Source organism: Balaenoptera ricei, chromosome 1 (genome assembly GCF_028023285.1).
Source record: "Balaenoptera ricei isolate mBalRic1 chromosome 1, mBalRic1.hap2, whole genome shotgun sequence".
NCBI lineage: Eukaryota > Metazoa > Chordata > Mammalia > Artiodactyla > Balaenopteridae > Balaenoptera > Balaenoptera ricei.
This window is the reverse complement of record NC_082639.1, coordinates 479,384-495,930: the sequence shown is the minus strand read 5'-3', so window position 1 is coordinate 495,930 and position 16,547 is coordinate 479,384. Positions and strand designations below refer to the sequence as shown.

The window sequence follows — 16,547 nt, the reverse complement described above, 5'->3', positions numbered from 1 at the left end:
GTCCCACCGCCCGGGATTGGCTGTCGGCCGCCCAATCAGAAGGTCCGATGCGCGGGCCCGCGTTTCCGTCGGGCGCGCCGGAAGCTCGCGCCTTTGGGGTTGCGCTTGCGCAGTGCGTCGCCGCGAGTCGGAGGCGCATGGCGGCGCCCGGGGTGCAGGCGCCCGGGTTTCGTGAGGCAGTGGTGGTCCCGCCGGCTCGCTGAGCGCGCCCGACAGGATGCCCGAGATCAGGGTCACGCCCCTGGGTGAGTGCGGCGCGGCGGGGGAGGAGCGCCCGAAGAAGGCCGGTGGGAGGCTCGGAGGGCCGGGGACCCCGGGACGTGTCGTCCTCGGCGCGCGGCCCCCTGCCCGGAGCCGGTGCTTAGGGCGCCTTTCTTCTGCTTCTGCATCCTCGCCACTTCCTGCCCTTCCACCTCCTCCATCTGTCTCGCGTCCCACTTCCTTGCAGCCTCCGTTTACCCGTTTACCCGTTTGCGGTCCACCCCAAGTCAGCCCTTGTTTTACTTGACTGCCGCAGCGTTAAAAAAAAAACAACAGCATCCCAAAACTTTGCTTTTTGCAAAAGATGTAAGTGCACAGTTTAAAGGCTCAAACAGTACAGAACAGTGCGAAGGAGGAAAGATCGCTCAGAATCAGAAACAGCTGGGGGTCTCCGTGCACACGTGCCAGGGGCTTTTCGGGAACCTGCCCCCTGCCCTGGCCGTGTGTTGGAAGCATCTTCTCCTAGGGATGTCCCCCGCAGCTCCACATCCTTTCTTTTGTGGTGAGCTCTCCTCAAAGTAGCCCACCCAGCCCCCAGCGTGGACACTGAGCTGTTGACAGCTGCAGTGAACACCCCTGCCCCTGGCCTGCTGGGTCACAGCGCACATCCTACCCCACTAAAGGTGTCGTCACCCCCACGGCCTCTCCTAGCTGTTGGCTCCGGGTCTCCTCTGGCTGCTTCAGCCCCGCGCTCTCCCCGCGCCTGGTTCTTCTCCAGGGGCCTCTGCAGGATCCTGCTTCCAGCCTGACTCTTTCCCAGGTGGCCCCTTTCTCACCAATCATCCTCTTTTTTTTTTTTTTAAAAGGTTTATTTATTTATTTATTTATTTATTTATTATTTATTTATTTGACTGCGTTGGGTCTTCATTGTTGGGCGCGGGCTTTCTCTAGTTGTGGCGAGCGGGGTCTACTCTTGGTTGCAGTGTGTGGGCTTCTCATTGTGGTGGCTTCTCTTGTTGTGGAGCACGGGCTCTAGGCACGCGGGCTTCCGTAGTTGTGGCACACGGACTCAGTAGTTGTGGCTCACGGGCTCTAGAGCGCAGGCTCAGTAGTTGTGGCGCACGGGCTTAGTTGCTCCGTCACCGCTCATTCTTGAATGATCCTATCTTTTTACTGCTTCGTCTACCCCAGATCTGCACCTGGGTGTGCCCCCAAGGTCACTCAGCCACAGCACCATCAGAGCAGAACTACTTCTGCTTCACCATCTGCCTTTGCCAGTTTCTGCCTCTCGACCCCCTTGGTCTCTCCCACCACAGGGCCTTTGCACAGCTGCCCCTCTCATCCCAGTTCTCCCTCTCCACCCTGCTCGGAATTCGTCTTCTCTGGGAGGACTGGAAGTTTGTGTGCCCTTCCCTGCCTTACTTTTCCCCGAGGCGCTGATCTCCCCGAATGCAAGTTTATCTAGGTGGTAATTGTCCATGTTCTTGGACACACACACACACACACACACACACACACCACACCTGGAACCTAAACTCCCTGCGGCCACGTGTCTCCTGGTTTTCTTCCCACCCTCCTGTGTGTCCCAGGCTCTGTCCCCACCTCTCCTGCCCAGTTCGGGCCACTGTCTTTACTCCCTGGGATTGTTGTGGGTGTTCCTATTGGGAGCAGGCGGCCAGTGCCTCAGAGCTGAGCTCCGGAGTCCGGAAAACTGTCCCTGGCCCCACGCTTAGGAGTCATGTGCCGTGGGCGGATCCCGTGACTTCTGGGACTTCACATCCTTGTCTGTGAAGAGGGGCGGCCCTTCTCCCTCCCACACATATCTGCAGTGCCTCTGAGTGGGGCATGGCTTGGTGCTGGAGGTGCAATAGGAAGCAGGCTGAGACCCTGCCCTCAGGGAGCTCACATCCTGGTGGGGGCAGCAGGCCTGTGAGAGACCTCGAGGCCACTGTCTGTGGCTGGGCTGCCTGAGGCACACAGGTGAAGCTCGTGGCTGCTCTCACCTGCCGTTGTCACAGGTGACTGAAGCTTCTTGAGGACCAGCTGCAGCCCGCTTTGGGCGGTGGCCTGGTCACCCTGGTGTATGTGGTGCTAACAGAAGGTTCAGAAGGTTCCTTGCAGAGGGAGGCTTGTAGGATCCAAGATGAAAAATAGGTCATTTGCTGTCATCGGGCCTTGTGAGGCTGTGTCCCTTTCCTTCTGGGCCCCCAGACCCTAGAGGAGGTGACAGATGGCCGTATGAGGTGGCCGGGATATGCCCCGCTGGGCCTGGAGCATCTGGGCAGGGCTTGGAGGTCAGGACTGTGGATGGGATTCGGGTTAAGGTCTGGGCTGGGGGTACCTGAGGGGGCCCAGTGGTGGGGCGTCTGTACTGCGGCCACTCTAGTTGGTCATTGCTGAACAGCTAGGGCCATGTTTCCCCGTGGCTGGGCTAAAGCCACATGGTGTCCCTCTGCAGTGGCACCACCAGGAGGTGGCTGATGGTCACAGCTCAGATGTGGCCCCAGCTAAGGTTTTGGGAGGGGTGGTGAGGCCCCAGGGAGCCCTGGCTTGCCTCTCTTGAGCGCTGGGACCACAGTCCAGCACCCCTTACTCAGCTCCCGGCCTCTAGCCTGTGGGCCCCTGCTGCGAGAGGTGAGTGGCAGGGCCCGCGGCTGGAGGGCTGGAGGCGCCATGGGGAAGGGTCCAAGGTGGCCTTGGTGCCTTGTCCCCTCCCTGTGCGTTTCCCTTGCCCGTGTGCAGAGGTGGCAATGCTTCTCACCTCACACGTCGTCCACACAGCAGCCGCAGAGGGTTCTGCAGGGCCGGGGCCCAGAGGGTCCTTTCGGGGTCTGGAGCAGGCGGCTGGGCCTTGGCCTTGGGGCTGGGGCCATCCTCGCAGGGGCAGTTGTGGGGAGAGGAGCGTGGCGGCCCCTCTCACCTGTCCTCCCATTCAGGGGCTGGCCAGGACGTGGGCCGAAGCTGCATCCTGGTCTCCATTGCGGGCAAGAACGTCATGCTGGATTGCGGGATGCACATGGGCTTCAGCGACGACGTGAGTCCCTCGGGCGGGCGGCTGCCACCCAGCCTGCTCCCTGGCATGACCAACGTGGACCCGGGCCTCGGAGTCTCAGGCTCTGACCCACAGAGGGGGGCAAGGTGGGGCACCGGCGTGGGGCCGGTCTGTACCAGATCGGGGCTGCCGGCTCAGGTACCAGCTGGGCAGCTGACCCCCTCCCTGCACGCTCCGAGGCTCTGAGCCGTTGGCGGTCTTGGTGGGCCTGCAGGGTGGGGATGTGGGGGTCAGGTTCAGCCTGACCCCCGGGGGCCGTGCCCACAGCCCCAGCTGTCCCAGTGTCTCCTGAGCCCCGGTGGCATCCTGACGCTTCCCCTCCCCCCACAGAGGCGCTTCCCCGACTTTTCTTACATCACCCGCAGCGGCCGGCTGACTGACTTCCTGGACTGCGTGATCATCAGGTGGGCGCCTTCCCCAGGACCCGCCCACCCACCCAAATGGCGACGCCTGATATGTGTCCCCCTGAGCCCCTCCTTGTTCCTCCCCGGAGCGTGAGGCTGACCCCAGAGCAACGGCTTGTTGGTGGCATCACTAGACGCTCAGGCGCTGAGTCCCAGGACGACAGCACTCTGTCCCCTTTGCTCCCTCTTGCTCCGCGGCTCTCGGGGCGGCGTCTGATGCACAGCAGGCCCTCAGCCAGCGAGGAGCGAGGGGACGGGTGCCCCCCGGGGGGAGGTGCGGAGGGCGTGCCGGGCTGACCCGTGTTGCTTCCCTAGCCACTTCCACCTGGACCACTGCGGGGCGCTGCCCTACTTCAGCGAGATGGTGGGCTACGACGGGCCCATCTACATGACCCAGCCCACCCAGGCGATCTGCCCCATCCTGCTGGAGGACTACCGCAAGATTGCCGTTGACAAGAAGGGCGAGGCCAACTTCTTCACGTCCCAGATGATCAAGGACTGTATGAAGAAGGTGGTGGCCGTCCACCTCCACCAGACGGTGCAGGTCAGGCCCCACCCCACCCCGCTTTGTTGCCAGCGGGGAGCTGCCCGGAGGCGGATGCAGCACTCGGCAGGGCCTCTGCTGCTCCCCGGCTCTGCTTGAGCGCACTGAAGAGGCGGGAGAGGGCACCTGTGCCACGTGAGCACGACGGGGCCGGGGCGGGGGGGCAGGCTGGGCGGGACGCAGACCGGAGTGTGGGCTGTGGCTCGGTGACAGTTGTCCGCGGGCCAGCGAGGAGGCAGGAAAGTGACATCAGATGTGGAGAAATTTATCACAAGGCTCGCGGAGTTGTCTGCTTCTCCTCAGAGTCTGGGTTTTGCTTGTTACCACGTGTCTAACATTTGGGGTCGTCTTATCCTGGTTGAACCTTTTGTCGAGATGAAGTAGTGCATTTCTCCTCAAGGACACTCTTACCTTTGAGCCCACCTTTCTGGTGAACGGGTCACCGTTCCCCCTCCCCCGCCTTTAGTTAGCGTTTGCACGGGGCATCCTTGCCCATCTTTGTACTTTCTCTCTTTCTGCGTCACGTTTTAAGTAGTTTGGGTTTAATCCAGCCTGATAACCGGTCCTGTAGGTGGAGGGTTTGGACCGTGTGGGTAATATTTGGGATTTAGCTGTATCCTCCTACCATTTGCTTCTTATTTGTGCTGTCTGTTCTATGCTTTATTTCCTTTATTGCCTTTTTCTGGATTGACTTTTAAAAACTCGATTTCTCCTTTTATTTGGTAAGTAATTAAATATTGTTTTATAATTTTTGTAGTGGTAGAGATTACAAAACACATCCATGACAACACAGCTCTAAGGTACTTGGAGCTTTTGCCTCTTTCCTGGACAATGCAAGAGCCTCAGAGCACCTCAAATGCATTTACTCCTCCCCTGACTCTCTGGCTCTTGTTTCCATGTATTTTAATTCCCTCAGCGTGCGAGACCCCTGGGACCTCACCGCTGATGCTGGTAAAGTCAGATTTGCCAGGCGCCGTCTCTGTTTGCTTTTCCCGCTGTTCCCCTCTACTGCCTGTGTTCTTCACTTTGTATTTGGGATGAAGGACACCATTGTGGATCTGCTGGTGATGAATGCTCTCAAATTTTATTTGTCTGCAAGTGTTGAAGACTTTTCCCCTTAGGTTCAGAATTCTAGGGCAGCGTTTACTATCAGTATTTTGAATGTGTCTTCCCATCTGCTGTTTGGAAGAGAATCTTTTCTCTGGCTGCTTGTGGGATTATGTCCTTTCCTGTGGACTTCGGCGGGGTGCTATGCTGGCCCCACCTGTTCTCGTCCTGTTGCGCCTGCTCAGGTTTGAGGCCTCCGGGTCTGCCCATTGCTCTCTCCAGGCCGAATGTAGGTCTTGCTTCTCCAGAGCCTTCATCGTCCTTTTGTCTTTCTGTGCTTCATGCTGGATAGCCTCTACTAGATATTTTAGTTCGTCAATTCTCTTTTTGGTTATATGTAAGTGGTTGTTAAATTTGTCTGTTGAATTCTTTTTTTTAATTGATATATAATTGATTTACAATATTATATGTTATAGGTGGACAACATAGTGATTCACAGGTTTCAAAGGTTATGCTCCATTTATAGTTACTATAAAATATTGGCTATATTCCCTGTAGTACAGTATATCCTCGTAGCTTATTTTGTGTGTAATAGCTTGTACCTCTTAATCCCCCACCTCTGTCTTGCCTTTCCTCTCCTCCTTCTCCCCACTTGTAGTTTGTTCTCTACGTCTGTGACTCTGTTTCCTTTTTGTTACATTCACTAGTTTGTTGTATTTTTTAGATTTCACACATAAGTGATATCATACAGTATTTGTCTTTCTGTCTGACTTATTTCACTTAGCATAATACCTTCCAAGTCCATCCATGTTGCTGTAAATGGCAAGATTTCATTTTTTTTTTTTTTTTTAAATAAATTTATTTATTTATTTATTTATTTTTGGCTGTGTTGGGTCTTCGTTGCTGTGCGAGGGCTTTCTCTAGTTGCGGTGAGCGGGGGCCACTCTTCATCGCGGTGCGCGGGCCTCTCACTATCGCAGCCTCTCTTGTTGCGGAGCACAGGCTCCAGATGCGCAGGCTCAGTAGTTGTGGCTCACGGGCCCAGTTGCTCCGTGGCATGTGGGATCTTCCCAGACCAGGGCTCGAACCCGTGTCCCCTGCATTGGCAGGCAGATTCTCAACCACTGCGCCACCAGGGAAGCCCAAGATTTCATTTTTTTTTTTAATGGCTGAGTAGTATTCCACTGTATATATGTACCACAGCTTCTTTTTTTTTTTTTTTAAAGATTGTTTTTTTTTCGACGTGGAACATCTTTAAAGTCTTTATTGAATTTGTTACAATATTGCTTCTGTTTTTTATGGTTTTTGGTTCTTTAGCCACGAGGCATGTGGGATCTTAGCTCCCCGACCAGGGATCGAACCTACACCCCCTGCACTGGAAGGTGAAGTCTTAACCACTGGACCGCCAGGGAGGTCCCTTTTTCTCCCTCCCCCGCCCCGGCTGCGCTGGGTCTTTGTTGCTCCATGCGGGTTTTTTCTAGTTGTGGTGAGTGGGGCTACTCTTCACTGCGGTGCGTCAGCTTCTCATTGCGGGGGCTTCTCTTGTTACGGAGCACAGGCTCTAGGCACGTGGGCTCAGTAGCTGTGGCTTGCAGGCTCAGTAGTTGTGGCGCATGGGCTTAAGTTGCTCCGCGGCATGTGGGATCTTCCTGGACCAGGGATCGAACCCGTGTCCCCTGCATTGGCAGGTGGATCCTTAACCACTGGACCACCAGGGAAGTCCTTGTACCACATCTTCTTTGTCCATTCATTTGTCGATGGTCATTTAGGTTGCTTCCATATCTTGGCTATCGTAAATAGCACTGCAGTGAACGTTGGGGTCCATTTATCTTTTCGAATAATGGTTTTCTCTGGATATATGCCCAGGAGTAGGGTTGCAGGATCATATGGCAACTCTATTTTTAGTTTTTTGAGGAATCTCCATACTGTTCTCTGTAGTGGCTGCACCATTTTACATTCCCACCAACAGTGTAGGACAGTTCCCTTTTCTCCACACCCTCTCCAGCGTTTATTATTTGTAGACTTTTTGATGATGACCATTTTGACCAGTGTGAGGTGGTACCTCATTGTTTTTATTTTTAATTTTTTAGAATTTATTTATTTTATTTTTGGCTGCTTTGGGTTTTCGTTGCTGCGTGCGGGTTTTCTCTAGTTGCGGCGAGCGGGGGCTACTTTTCGTTGAGGTGCGCAGGCCTTTCATTACCATGGCTTCTCTTGTTCTGGAGCACGGGCTGTAGGCGCACGGGCTTCAGTAGTAGTGGCACGTGGGCTCAGTATTTGTGGCTCGCGGGCTCTAGAGCGCAGGCTCAGTAGTTGTGGCACATGGGCTTAGTTGCTCCACGGCATGTGGGATCTTCCCAGACCAGGGCTCGAACCCGTGTCCCCTGCATTGGCAGGTGGATTCTTAACCACTGAGCCACCAGGGAAGCCCCCCTCATTGTAGTTTTGATTTGCATTTCTGTGTTTTTAAAAAAATATATTTTATTTATTTATTTATTTGGTTGCACCTGGTCTTAGTCGCGGCTGGTGGGCTCCTTAGATGTGGCTCGCCTGCTCCTTAGTTGCAGCACATGTGCTCCTTAGTTGTGGCCAGCGGGCTCCTTAGTTGTGGCATGCAAACTCTTAGTTGCGGCATGCGTGTGGGGTCTAGTTCCCTGATCAGGGATCGAACCCAGGCCCCCTGCATTGGGAGCTCGGATTCTAAACCACTGTGCCATCAGGGAAGTCCCTGCATTTCTGTATTAATTAGTGGTGTTGAGCATCTTTTCATGTGCCTCTTGGTCATCTGTATGTCTGTTTAGATCTTCCTTCCATTTTTTGATTGGGTTGTTTGTTTTTTTGATATGGCGCTGCATGAGCTGTTTGTATATTTTGGAGATTAATACGCTTTTGGTTACATCATACGCAGATGTTTTCTCCTATTCTGTAGGTTGTCTTTGTTTTGTTTATGGTTTCCTTTGCTGTGTAAAAGTTTGTTTGTTTTGTTTTTTTTTAATAACAAAGAATCCTTTTTTAAAAAAATTAATTAATTATTTACTTGGTTATGCCGGGTCTTAACTTGTGGCAGGTGGGCTCCTTAGTTGCAGCTCGCCAGCTCCTTAGTTGTGGCGTGTGAACTCTTAGTTGCGGCATGCATGGGGGATCTAGTTCCCCGACCAGGGATCGAACCCGGTTCCCCTGCATTGGGAGCGCGGAGTCTTAACCACTGTGCCACCAGGGAAGTCCCTGTGCAAAAGCTTTTAATTTAATTAGGTTCCATTTGTTTGTTTTTATTTCCATTACTGTAGGAGGTGGATCCAAAAAAAATACCGTTGCTATTTATGTCAGAGTGTTCTGCCTATGTTTTCTTCTAGGAGTTTTATAGTATTTGGTCTTACATTTAGGTCTTTAATCCATTTTGAGTTTATTTTCGTGTATGGTGTTAGAGAATGTTCTAATTTCATTCTTTTATATGTAGCTGTCCAGTTTTCCTAGCACTATTTATTGAAGAAACTGTCTTTTCTCCATTGTATATTCTTGCCTCTTTTGTCATAGATTAATTGACCATAGGTTCGTGGGTTTATTCCTGGGCTTTCTGTCCTGTTCCATTGATCTATATTTCTGTTTTTGTGCCAGTACCATACTATTTTGATTACTGTAGCTTTGTAGTATACTCTGAAGTCAGGGAGCCTGATTGTTCCAGCTCCGATTTCCTTTACCATGCAGTTTTGATGACTGTAGCTTTGTAGTATAAAGTCAGGGAGCGTGATTCCTTCAGCTCCGTTTTTTGTTAGGATTCTTGTGGCTATTTGGCATCTTTTGTGTTTCCACACAAATTTTAAAATTATTTGTTTCAGTTCTGTGAAAAATGCCACTGGTATTTTGATAAGGATTACATTGAATATATAGGTTGCCTGGGATAGTATGGCTCTTTTGAATCCTTAACTTGGGTTATTATAGTCTCTGGTTTTACAGTTTCCACTGTTTTTAATAGTTTCTAGTTTTTTGCCAACATTCTTAATTCTTTCTCTCTCTGAATATTTTAATCACAATCCTTTTAAAGCCTGTGTCTGAAAACTCCAGGAGCCCTGAATCTGCTTCTCTGGACTGTTGTTCCTCTTCTTTCCATCCCTATTGTCTCATCTCTTGTGTCTGCTTTTGATTGAGAACTGGATGTCGTGTATGAAAAAACAGGGATGATGAAAGGCTAGAATGATGCCATCAACTTGCGCCCACCACTGCCCCAGGCTCCACCTCCCTGCCCCTCTGCCCTCTGCTCGGCACAGCCTTCAGACCTGAGGTCAGCCCTCTTCTCTGTAGGTGGACGATGAGCTGGAAATCAAGGCTTACTATGCGGGCCACGTGCTGGGGGCGGCCATGTTCCAGATTAAAGTGGGCTCAGAGTCTGTGGTGTACACGGTCAGTGGAAGCACTCGGGGCACAGGAAGGGCTGGCTGGCCGGGCAGAGGAAGGAGGCACCCTCCTCATTGCCACATTCTTTGCCAGGGGGATTATAACATGACCCCAGACCGGCATTTGGGGTAAGTAGGCCAGTACATTTGTTTCATCCTATTGGGCGGGTCCCCCCAGGGGTACAGGGACCCTGAGGGGTGTGCCGGCTTCCGGAGCCGTCTGCGGGTCATTGTCCCCGGGTGTTCTCCTGTCCCCTCAAGTGCTGCCTGTGTCATTCGACGGCGGCCTGGGCCTGTGCAGAGGAGGCAGGCTGCCTGCTGGAGGGTCCAGGAGGGCCATGGCTGTGTACAGCCTCGCCACCGTGTGGACTGTCCACTCTGGCCACACACCCCTGTGTTCTAGAGCCGCCTGGATTGACAAGTGCCGCCCCAACCTGCTCATCACAGAATCCACATACGCCACCACCATCCGAGACTCTAAGCGCTGCCGGGAGCGAGACTTCCTAAAGAAGGTCCATGAGACCGTGGAGCGTGGCGGGAAGGTAGCTGGTGGGCGGCGGGTGCCCCAGGCGGGGCTGGCTGTGTGCCTCTGGCCACGCTGCACGGGTCTTTCGGCTGCCCTGGCATGTGGTCAGGGGCAGGGGTGCTGTGTTCTGGGCACAGAGAGAGGAAGGTTTGCTCAGCACTGGGAAGACAAATTCCCCTGAAGACCCTTTAGCGGGGGCTCATCTACCGCTCGTGTCTCAGGTCCCAATGAAGGGCTGGCCAGAGCGTCCACCACCGTCACTTTTGGGCAGGCTGTGCTGGGACAGAATGTGGGGGGCTGCCCGCAGTCTGCATGGGGCCTCCGGCCATCAGAGCTGCTGGCAGGGGTGGTCTTCTCAGAAGGTGGCCACAGGGAGCAACTGTCCGCCACTGTGCACAGCTGTGGACTCGATGGCTGGGCGGCGTGGCCAGGGGTTTCTCCCGAGCTGGCCTCCCACCCCCACCCCCTGCAGGTGCTGATCCCCGTGTTTGCGCTGGGCCGCGCTCAGGAGCTCTGCATCCTGCTGGAGACCTTCTGGTAGGTGTGGCCGGGACGGTTTCTGGAGGCCCTGCCCTGCTGGCTGTGGGGTGAGAGAGGGTGGGGAGCGCCCTTCCTGGCACTGGACCCAGCCCAGGCTGAGGGCACATGGGGGCTGCAGGCCAGCCCTGCCCCGGCAGCCTCCCCACCAGCCCCGTCCTCCACAGGGAGCGCATGGACCTGAAGGCCCCCATCTACTTCTCCACGGGCCTGACGGAGAAGGCCAACCACTACTACAAGCTCTTCATCCCCTGGACCAACCAGAAGATCCGGAAGACCTTTGTGCAGAGGAACATGTTTGAGTTCAAGCACATCAAGGCCTTCGATCGGGCGTTTGCCGACAGCCCGGGCCCCATGGTGCGGCCCAGTGCCGGCTGGGGGTGGGGTTCTGCTGGGCCGGGGCCCTGCCAGCAAGTCGCGCAGGGGAGCGGGGTGCCTCTGTGCCGGGAAGAGCAGCGGTCAGAAGGCTGAGGGCAGGGGGGCATCTGATGCCCTGACTGTCCCCACACCTGCCCCGAAGGTCGTGTTTGCCACCCCGGGGATGCTGCACGCCGGCCAGTCCCTACAGATCTTCAGGAAGTGGGCAGGGAACGAGAAGAACATGGTGAGGGGTCTGGGCTCCAGGGCCGGTTCCCTGGAGGGCTGGTGAGGTTGAGGGGCAGGGGCTCCCCCTGGCTGGGGGGACGTTGCTGCTGTCAGGAGGAGGAGGAGGAGGCTTGGTACCGTGGGGACTGGTGTCGGACCCAGGCTCAGACTCTTGCTGTGTCTTGGCCCGTCTGCACCAGGCAAGAAAGCCCCCGGCTTCCTGAGTAGCCGTCATGGGGGTCAGGCCTGGGCGGGCTTGTGCTGAGACCCCTGAGCCTGCCTTGGTCTGCAGTGGGGCCTGGAAGGGGGAGGGGCCTCCCCCAAGGGTTTGGGTTCAGGTGGGCAGAGGGCCGGGTGGGGGGAGCGTGCCGGGAGGAAGCCCCGGGGTGGTAGGCAGGGGGTGCTAGGGGAGCTGCTCGTCCGTCCATCCCTCCTGCAGGTCATCATGCCCGGCTACTGCGTGCAGGGCACCGTGGGCCACAAGATCCTCAGCGGGCAGCGCAAGCTGGAGATGGAGGGGCGGCAGGTGGTGAGTCCTCACCCTCCCTCACCAGCTCTGTGGACCCTCTTTGGGCGGGGGGGGGGGGCGGCCCTCGGAGCCACCGCCTGTGCTGATGGCTTGCCTGCCGTGATGCCGCAGCTGGAGGTCAAGATGCAGGTGGAGTACATGTCCTTCAGCGCCCACGCGGACGCCAAGGGCATCATGCAGCTGGTGGGTCAGGCGGAGCCGGAGAACGTGCTGTTGGTGCACGGCGAGGCCAAGAAGATGGAGTTTCTGAAGCAGAAGATCGAGCAGGAATTCCGTAGGCAGCCCAGGCCAGGGCGGGCTGGGTGATACGGAGGGTATGCGGGCAGGGTTGGCGCAGGCGGGGCCCGCCAGCCTGGACTGAGGCTCTCTCCACACCCCGGCCCAGGGGTCAGCTGCTACATGCCGGCCAACGGCGAGACGGTGGCGCTGCCCACGAGCCCCAGCGTCCCCGGGGGCGTCTCGCTGGGGCTGCTGAAGCGGGAGGCGGCGCACGGTGAGCGGCAGGGCCCGCTGGCGGGGCGGGCGGCTGCTGGGCAGGTGGCCCCCCGACAGCTCCGACCGCTGCCCCTTGCCCACAGGGCTGCTCCCTGACGCCAAGAAGCCCCGGCTCCTGCATGGCACCCTGATCATGAAGGACAGTGTGAGTGCCCACCATCACTGGGGGCGGTGGGGGCCGCCCCCGCCGTCCCTGACCTGCCCTTGCCCCACAGAACTTCCGGCTTGTGTCCTCAGAGCAGGCCCTCAAGGAGCTGGGCCTGGCCGAGCACCAGCTGCGCTTCACCTGCCGTGTGCACCTGCACGACACGCGCAAAGAGCAGGAGACAGCCGTGCGCGTGTACAGCCACCTGAAGAGGTAGACGCGCCTTCCGGACCCGGGGGGCGGGGCGCCGGGGGGGCGCCGGGCAGGGGCTCACCGTGCCTCCCCGCAGCGTCCTCAAGGACCACTGCGTGCAGCACCTTCCTGACGGCTCCGTGACCGTGGAGTCCATCCTCATTCAGGCCGCTGCCCACTCGGAGGACCCAGGCACCAAGGTGCTGCTGGTCTCCTGGACCTACCAGGTAAGGTGAGGGACTGGTGGGGTCACCCCGTTACCCTGGGCTGCCTCACCTGGACCAACGGCCCCTCTTGCCTGTGGCTGTAGGACGAGGAGCTGGGAAGCTACCTCACGTCTCTGCTCAAGAAGGGCCTGCCCCAGGCCAGCTGAGGCCCCGCTGCCAGGACCGTGTGCACCCTGGGTCTTCCCTGTGTCCTCGGGTGTGGAGCCCACAGCTGGCTACGACCCTCATCTGTGCAGAGACCACGGTGCCACACACCTGCCCGAGTGGCTGCTTTTGGCCGAAGAAAGAAACGGACCTGGGGGGCTTTTCACTTTTTATTTCTGCTCCTGGGCTCCCAGGAGATGGGGGGGGGGGCTCCCGGGGTGTTGATTTCCAGTAAAAAACCACCACAGGCTGTTTGGGTGTCTCGCTTTCCGGTGCTTGCGCTTGTCTCCTGCACCCCACCTCTGGCAGCCCACCCGGGCAGGCGGGGACTTGTGGCAGGTCCAGGCTGACAGGAGGCGTGGGGCCTGCCGTGGTCCGTGTGTGATGCACGGTGGTGTACAGAGCTGGGAGCGTCCAGCAGCTGGGCCTAGCGTGCCACGGCTGCCCTGACCTTGCTGCGTATCAGGGGTCACCTGTGACCTCCGTGCTGTGGACTCTGAGGGCACATAGAGGCAGGACCTGTGAACAGACCCCAGGTCATCCTGGGGGCGTGACAGTCTCTGCAGGGGCCAGGCCAGAGCCTTCAGCAGGACTGCAGAGCCCCCTGCCTTCGCCCCAGAGTTCAAGCCCCTCTCTACCCTCTGCTGCCTTCTGGAACGCCCTCTCAGCCTCCCTCCCCACAGGGCCAGGGTGGGGCTTGGGCTGCTGGGCTCTGGCTTTCCTCTTGGCCACAGGCTGGGACAGCACTGCCACTGAGAGCCCCTCCCGCGGCAAGGACTCAGCCTTGGGAGGGGGCCATCAGTCAACAGGGTACAAGCAGGGACCTCTCCACGCCACCACCTCTTACCGAAGCCCTCGTAGAGCACCGCCTTCAGGAACAAGCCGTGGGCGGGAGCCACACGGCTCTGGTACCTGCCCAGGGGGTCCTGGCTCTCCAGAATCACCTTCACCTGAGCAGGCATCAAAGCCCCCAGCCCCACGGCCACCAGCACAGATGTCATTCTCCGCACCTGTGACCCAAGGTGAAGACTGCTGCAGCCACCTGAGCCCCAGGCCCCACCCCCGGCAGGGCCCCAGGACACAGCCCACCTGTCTGTATAGGAAGGACTGGCTCTCAAACTCCAGGCTCCAGAACCGCAACCGCCTGGGGACACAGGCGCCCATGAGGTCTGGGCCTCAGGGCAGCCTCAACCCTCCAGTGTGGTCTCCCCGCGTCCCACCCCAGGGGCCCCCACCTACTCCCCCCCAACCCCTTGTAGATGAAACCGGTGGAAGGGAGACTAAAGCCAGAGGACTGCTGCTTGGGAGCGGGGACAGCAGCGCCTCCGGGGTCTTGGCTGCAGGAGGAGGCCGAGGTCCTGGCGTGGGCTCGGGGGCGGCGAGGGAGGTGGTGTGGCCAGCTCCTCTCCCAGGGACTCAGGCCCTGAGGCTTGGGCTCCTTAGCAGGAGTCGGGGGCTTGGAAGCTGGCTGTGCAAAGTTCCTCCTCCCTTCAGTGCTGGGCCTAAGTGGGAAGGCTCTGGAAGTCAGTAGCTGCGGTCTGGCCGGAGGCCCCTGGGACAGTGCTGGGGGCAGTGGAACCAACCCCCTGCCAGCCTGGGCCCGAACCACTGGCCTGGTGCTTCTCCCCCAGTGGAGTCTTTCCACCGACCGCCTGGATCCATCCACGAGGCAGTGAGCTCGGCCGGGCAGGCAGCCTTCTCTGCCCTCTGCCCCCCCCCGGCCTGGCAGGACCCTAGCCCAGGGGAGGGCACAGCTGCAGGCTCACGGGTGTTGGGGCCACACCACTCGGCTGACCGGCACCTCCTTCTCCCCCAAGGCTGGACGGGTGCCCAGGGAGCCCCCAGTGCACCACCAGGGAAGGTGCTGGAACTAAATCCAGCCTTTGCAGCCTCCAGGCCAGAGTGTAGGCTGCCCTTCTCACCTGCTCTCCTCGGGGAGGACAAAGGGGCTGCCGGCAGGGTCGGGGGACACGGAGGCTCGGCGCAGGGTGCGCACCGGGCTGGTGGCCGGGCTGCCCGCCGACTGGAAGGCCCTGAAATCATGTGTCCCCAGGAGGTGCTGGGCGGCCTCCCGCATGGCAGCCACGTCTAAGCAGCTGCAGGGAGCCAGGTGAGTGGTCAGGAGCGAATGGCCGGCCAGGCGAGCCTGGCAAGCCCCTCAGGCTCACTTTCACACCCACTCACTCAGCCCGAAGCGCCCAGCACCGGTTTCGTTCAAACACGGGCAGCTGGTCAGGCCTGCGGCAGCCGGTAACCAGGCGGTACAGGTAGGTCCTGGACGCGGCTGCGTGGCGGGCATGGAAGTGGCTGGGCACACGGAAGGCCTGCAGTACCCTGCGGGAACAAGGCCAGGAATAACGCCCCGCCCCGTCCCTGTGACTCCCTGGCATCGCTGCCGTCACCCCCAAGGAGTTCCGTCCAGATACAGAGCCCTTCTTCACCTCCCGCCTCCACCATAGTGGACGAGTTCCGGGAGAGCAGAGAGGTGCTTACCGGATGGCCGGGTGCCTCAGGTGGGTGTTGAGGGCTTCCAGCAGGACTTCAGGGGAGAAGGGGGGCAGGCCTGAGCGGCGCTGGACGTCCAGGTGCGCCGCGTTACTCAGGGCATGGACCCCAGCATCCGTGCGGCTGGAGATAGTGAACTTTACCGGCACCACCGAGTTCAGCCGCTCTGCGGCCTCCTGAGGGGGGTGGGGGAGCGCACAGAGGCCGCGGGCGGGGCTCCCATCTGCCCCTCCCCCGGGTCGCCCTCCTCCCTCCCCCCTCCGTGGCGCGGGCCGGCGGAGCTCACCTCCAGGTAGTTCTGGACTCCGATGGCGTGCTGGGCGCCCCTGACTGCCGCGACCCCGCTGTGGGCAGGGCGGGCGGAGATTAGCGCGCGAGGCCGCCCCGCCCCGCCCCGCCCCGCCCCGCCCCGGACCCCGCCCGTCCCGTCTTCTGCGGCCAAAGGCGGCCGTTCCATCCCCGGAAGGCCGGGGCCCGAGGCCGGAGGTGCGGGCCCTAAACTTAGCTCCCTCCAACCCCTCGGGCGCCGGCCGTCGGCTGCTCTCCGGCTCGAGCTCGCGTGCTCCCCGCGGCGCCGGGCTACACGAGGGGATTGCGGGCACGGGTGGGAGGCCCAGAGAACGTACTTAAAGCCCGTGCCCAAATACTGGAAGTACACGAGGTAGCGCGCCCGCACTGAGCCCGCGCCCATGGCCAGGCCGGACCCGGCATCGGGGCAGGCGGAGGGCCAGGCGGAACCGGACGCCGCGGAGCGCCAGGCGGACTGGGACGGCACGTGGGGCTGAGCCCGCGCGCGCCCGCGAACCCAGCCTGGTCACGCCGCCCCCCACCCCCCGCCCCAGCCGCTCCCGCGCCTGCGCCTGGGCTTTCGCCCCGCCCAGGCAGCCTCGCTTGGCCGCCCAGGGCGGGGGGCGGAGGCGGGGCCAGACTTAGGGAGCGGGTGCAAAGTGCCGACCCAGGGGAGACAGCCCCACGCAGACTCGCACGTTCCCGCGGCCACTCGCCCCCCCCATCCTCCCGCCG

The 16,547-nt window shown here is 59.0% G+C and overlaps 2 protein-coding genes across 9 annotated transcripts; one reads left to right on the top strand and one right to left on the bottom strand.

The window, feature by feature from the left end:
• The first annotated feature begins 103 nt into the window (after window positions 1-103).
• Window positions 104-13,420, top strand: INTS11 (integrator complex subunit 11). 2 transcript variants are annotated; one of them, XM_059943375.1, is made up of 17 exons: window positions 104-245; window positions 3,138-3,235; window positions 3,584-3,657; window positions 3,973-4,201; window positions 9,548-9,646; window positions 9,734-9,768; window positions 10,043-10,181; window positions 10,638-10,702; window positions 10,870-11,059; window positions 11,223-11,306; window positions 11,727-11,816; window positions 11,928-12,090; window positions 12,202-12,309; window positions 12,395-12,456; window positions 12,527-12,669; window positions 12,746-12,875; window positions 12,959-13,415. In XM_059943375.1, exons 1-17 carry the CDS (start codon window positions 218-220, stop codon window positions 13,019-13,021), a joined length of 1,800 nt encoding a protein of 599 aa, XP_059799358.1. In that variant the 5' UTR covers window positions 104-217; the 3' UTR covers window positions 13,022-13,415. The 2 variants fall into 2 exon arrangements, with proteins under 2 accessions (XP_059799358.1, XP_059799439.1); XM_059943456.1 differs by lacking the exon at window positions 12,202-12,309 and having other exon boundaries at window positions 12,959-13,420.
• Window positions 13,177-16,347, bottom strand: PUSL1 (pseudouridine synthase like 1). 7 transcript variants are annotated; one of them, XM_059893351.1, is made up of 8 exons: window positions 16,151-16,347; window positions 15,811-15,868; window positions 15,513-15,700; window positions 15,204-15,353; window positions 14,942-15,115; window positions 14,109-14,163; window positions 13,867-14,029; window positions 13,177-13,515 (listed from the first exon to the last, which is right to left on the bottom strand). In XM_059893351.1, the coding sequence occupies exons 1-8, from the start codon at window positions 16,213-16,215 to the stop codon at window positions 13,190-13,192; spliced, it is 1,179 nt and encodes a 392-aa protein (XP_059749334.1). In that variant the 5' UTR covers window positions 16,216-16,347; the 3' UTR covers window positions 13,177-13,189. The 7 variants fall into 7 exon arrangements, with proteins under 7 accessions (XP_059749334.1, XP_059799512.1, XP_059749534.1 ...); XM_059893619.1 differs by having other exon boundaries at window positions 13,401-13,538; XM_059943529.1 differs by having other exon boundaries at window positions 13,177-14,029.
• Window positions 16,348-16,547: the final 200 nt, after the last annotated feature.

Bases quoted from the DNA above. Each gene is read 5' to 3' on its own strand.
- PUSL1 (XM_059943529.1), bottom strand. From the start codon at position 16,215: ATGGGCGCGGGCTCAGTGCGGGCGCGCTACCTCGTGTACTTCCAGTAT. The intron at 15,701-15,810 runs GTGAGCTCCGCC...CACCCCCCTCAG, and splicing joins GAGTCCAGAACTACCTGGAG to GAGGCCGCAGAGCGGCTGAA. The intron at 14,030-14,108 runs GTGGGCTGTGTC...CTTGGGTCACAG, and splicing joins AGTCCTTCCTATACAGACAG to GTGCGGAGAATGACATCTGT.
- INTS11 (XM_059943375.1), top strand. From the start codon at position 218: ATGCCCGAGATCAGGGTCACGCCCCTGG. The intron at 11,817-11,927 runs GTGAGTCCTCAC...GTGATGCCGCAG, and splicing joins AGATGGAGGGGCGGCAGGTG to CTGGAGGTCAAGATGCAGGT. The intron at 12,876-12,958 runs GTAAGGTGAGGG...CTGTGGCTGTAG, and splicing joins TGGTCTCCTGGACCTACCAG to GACGAGGAGCTGGGAAGCTA.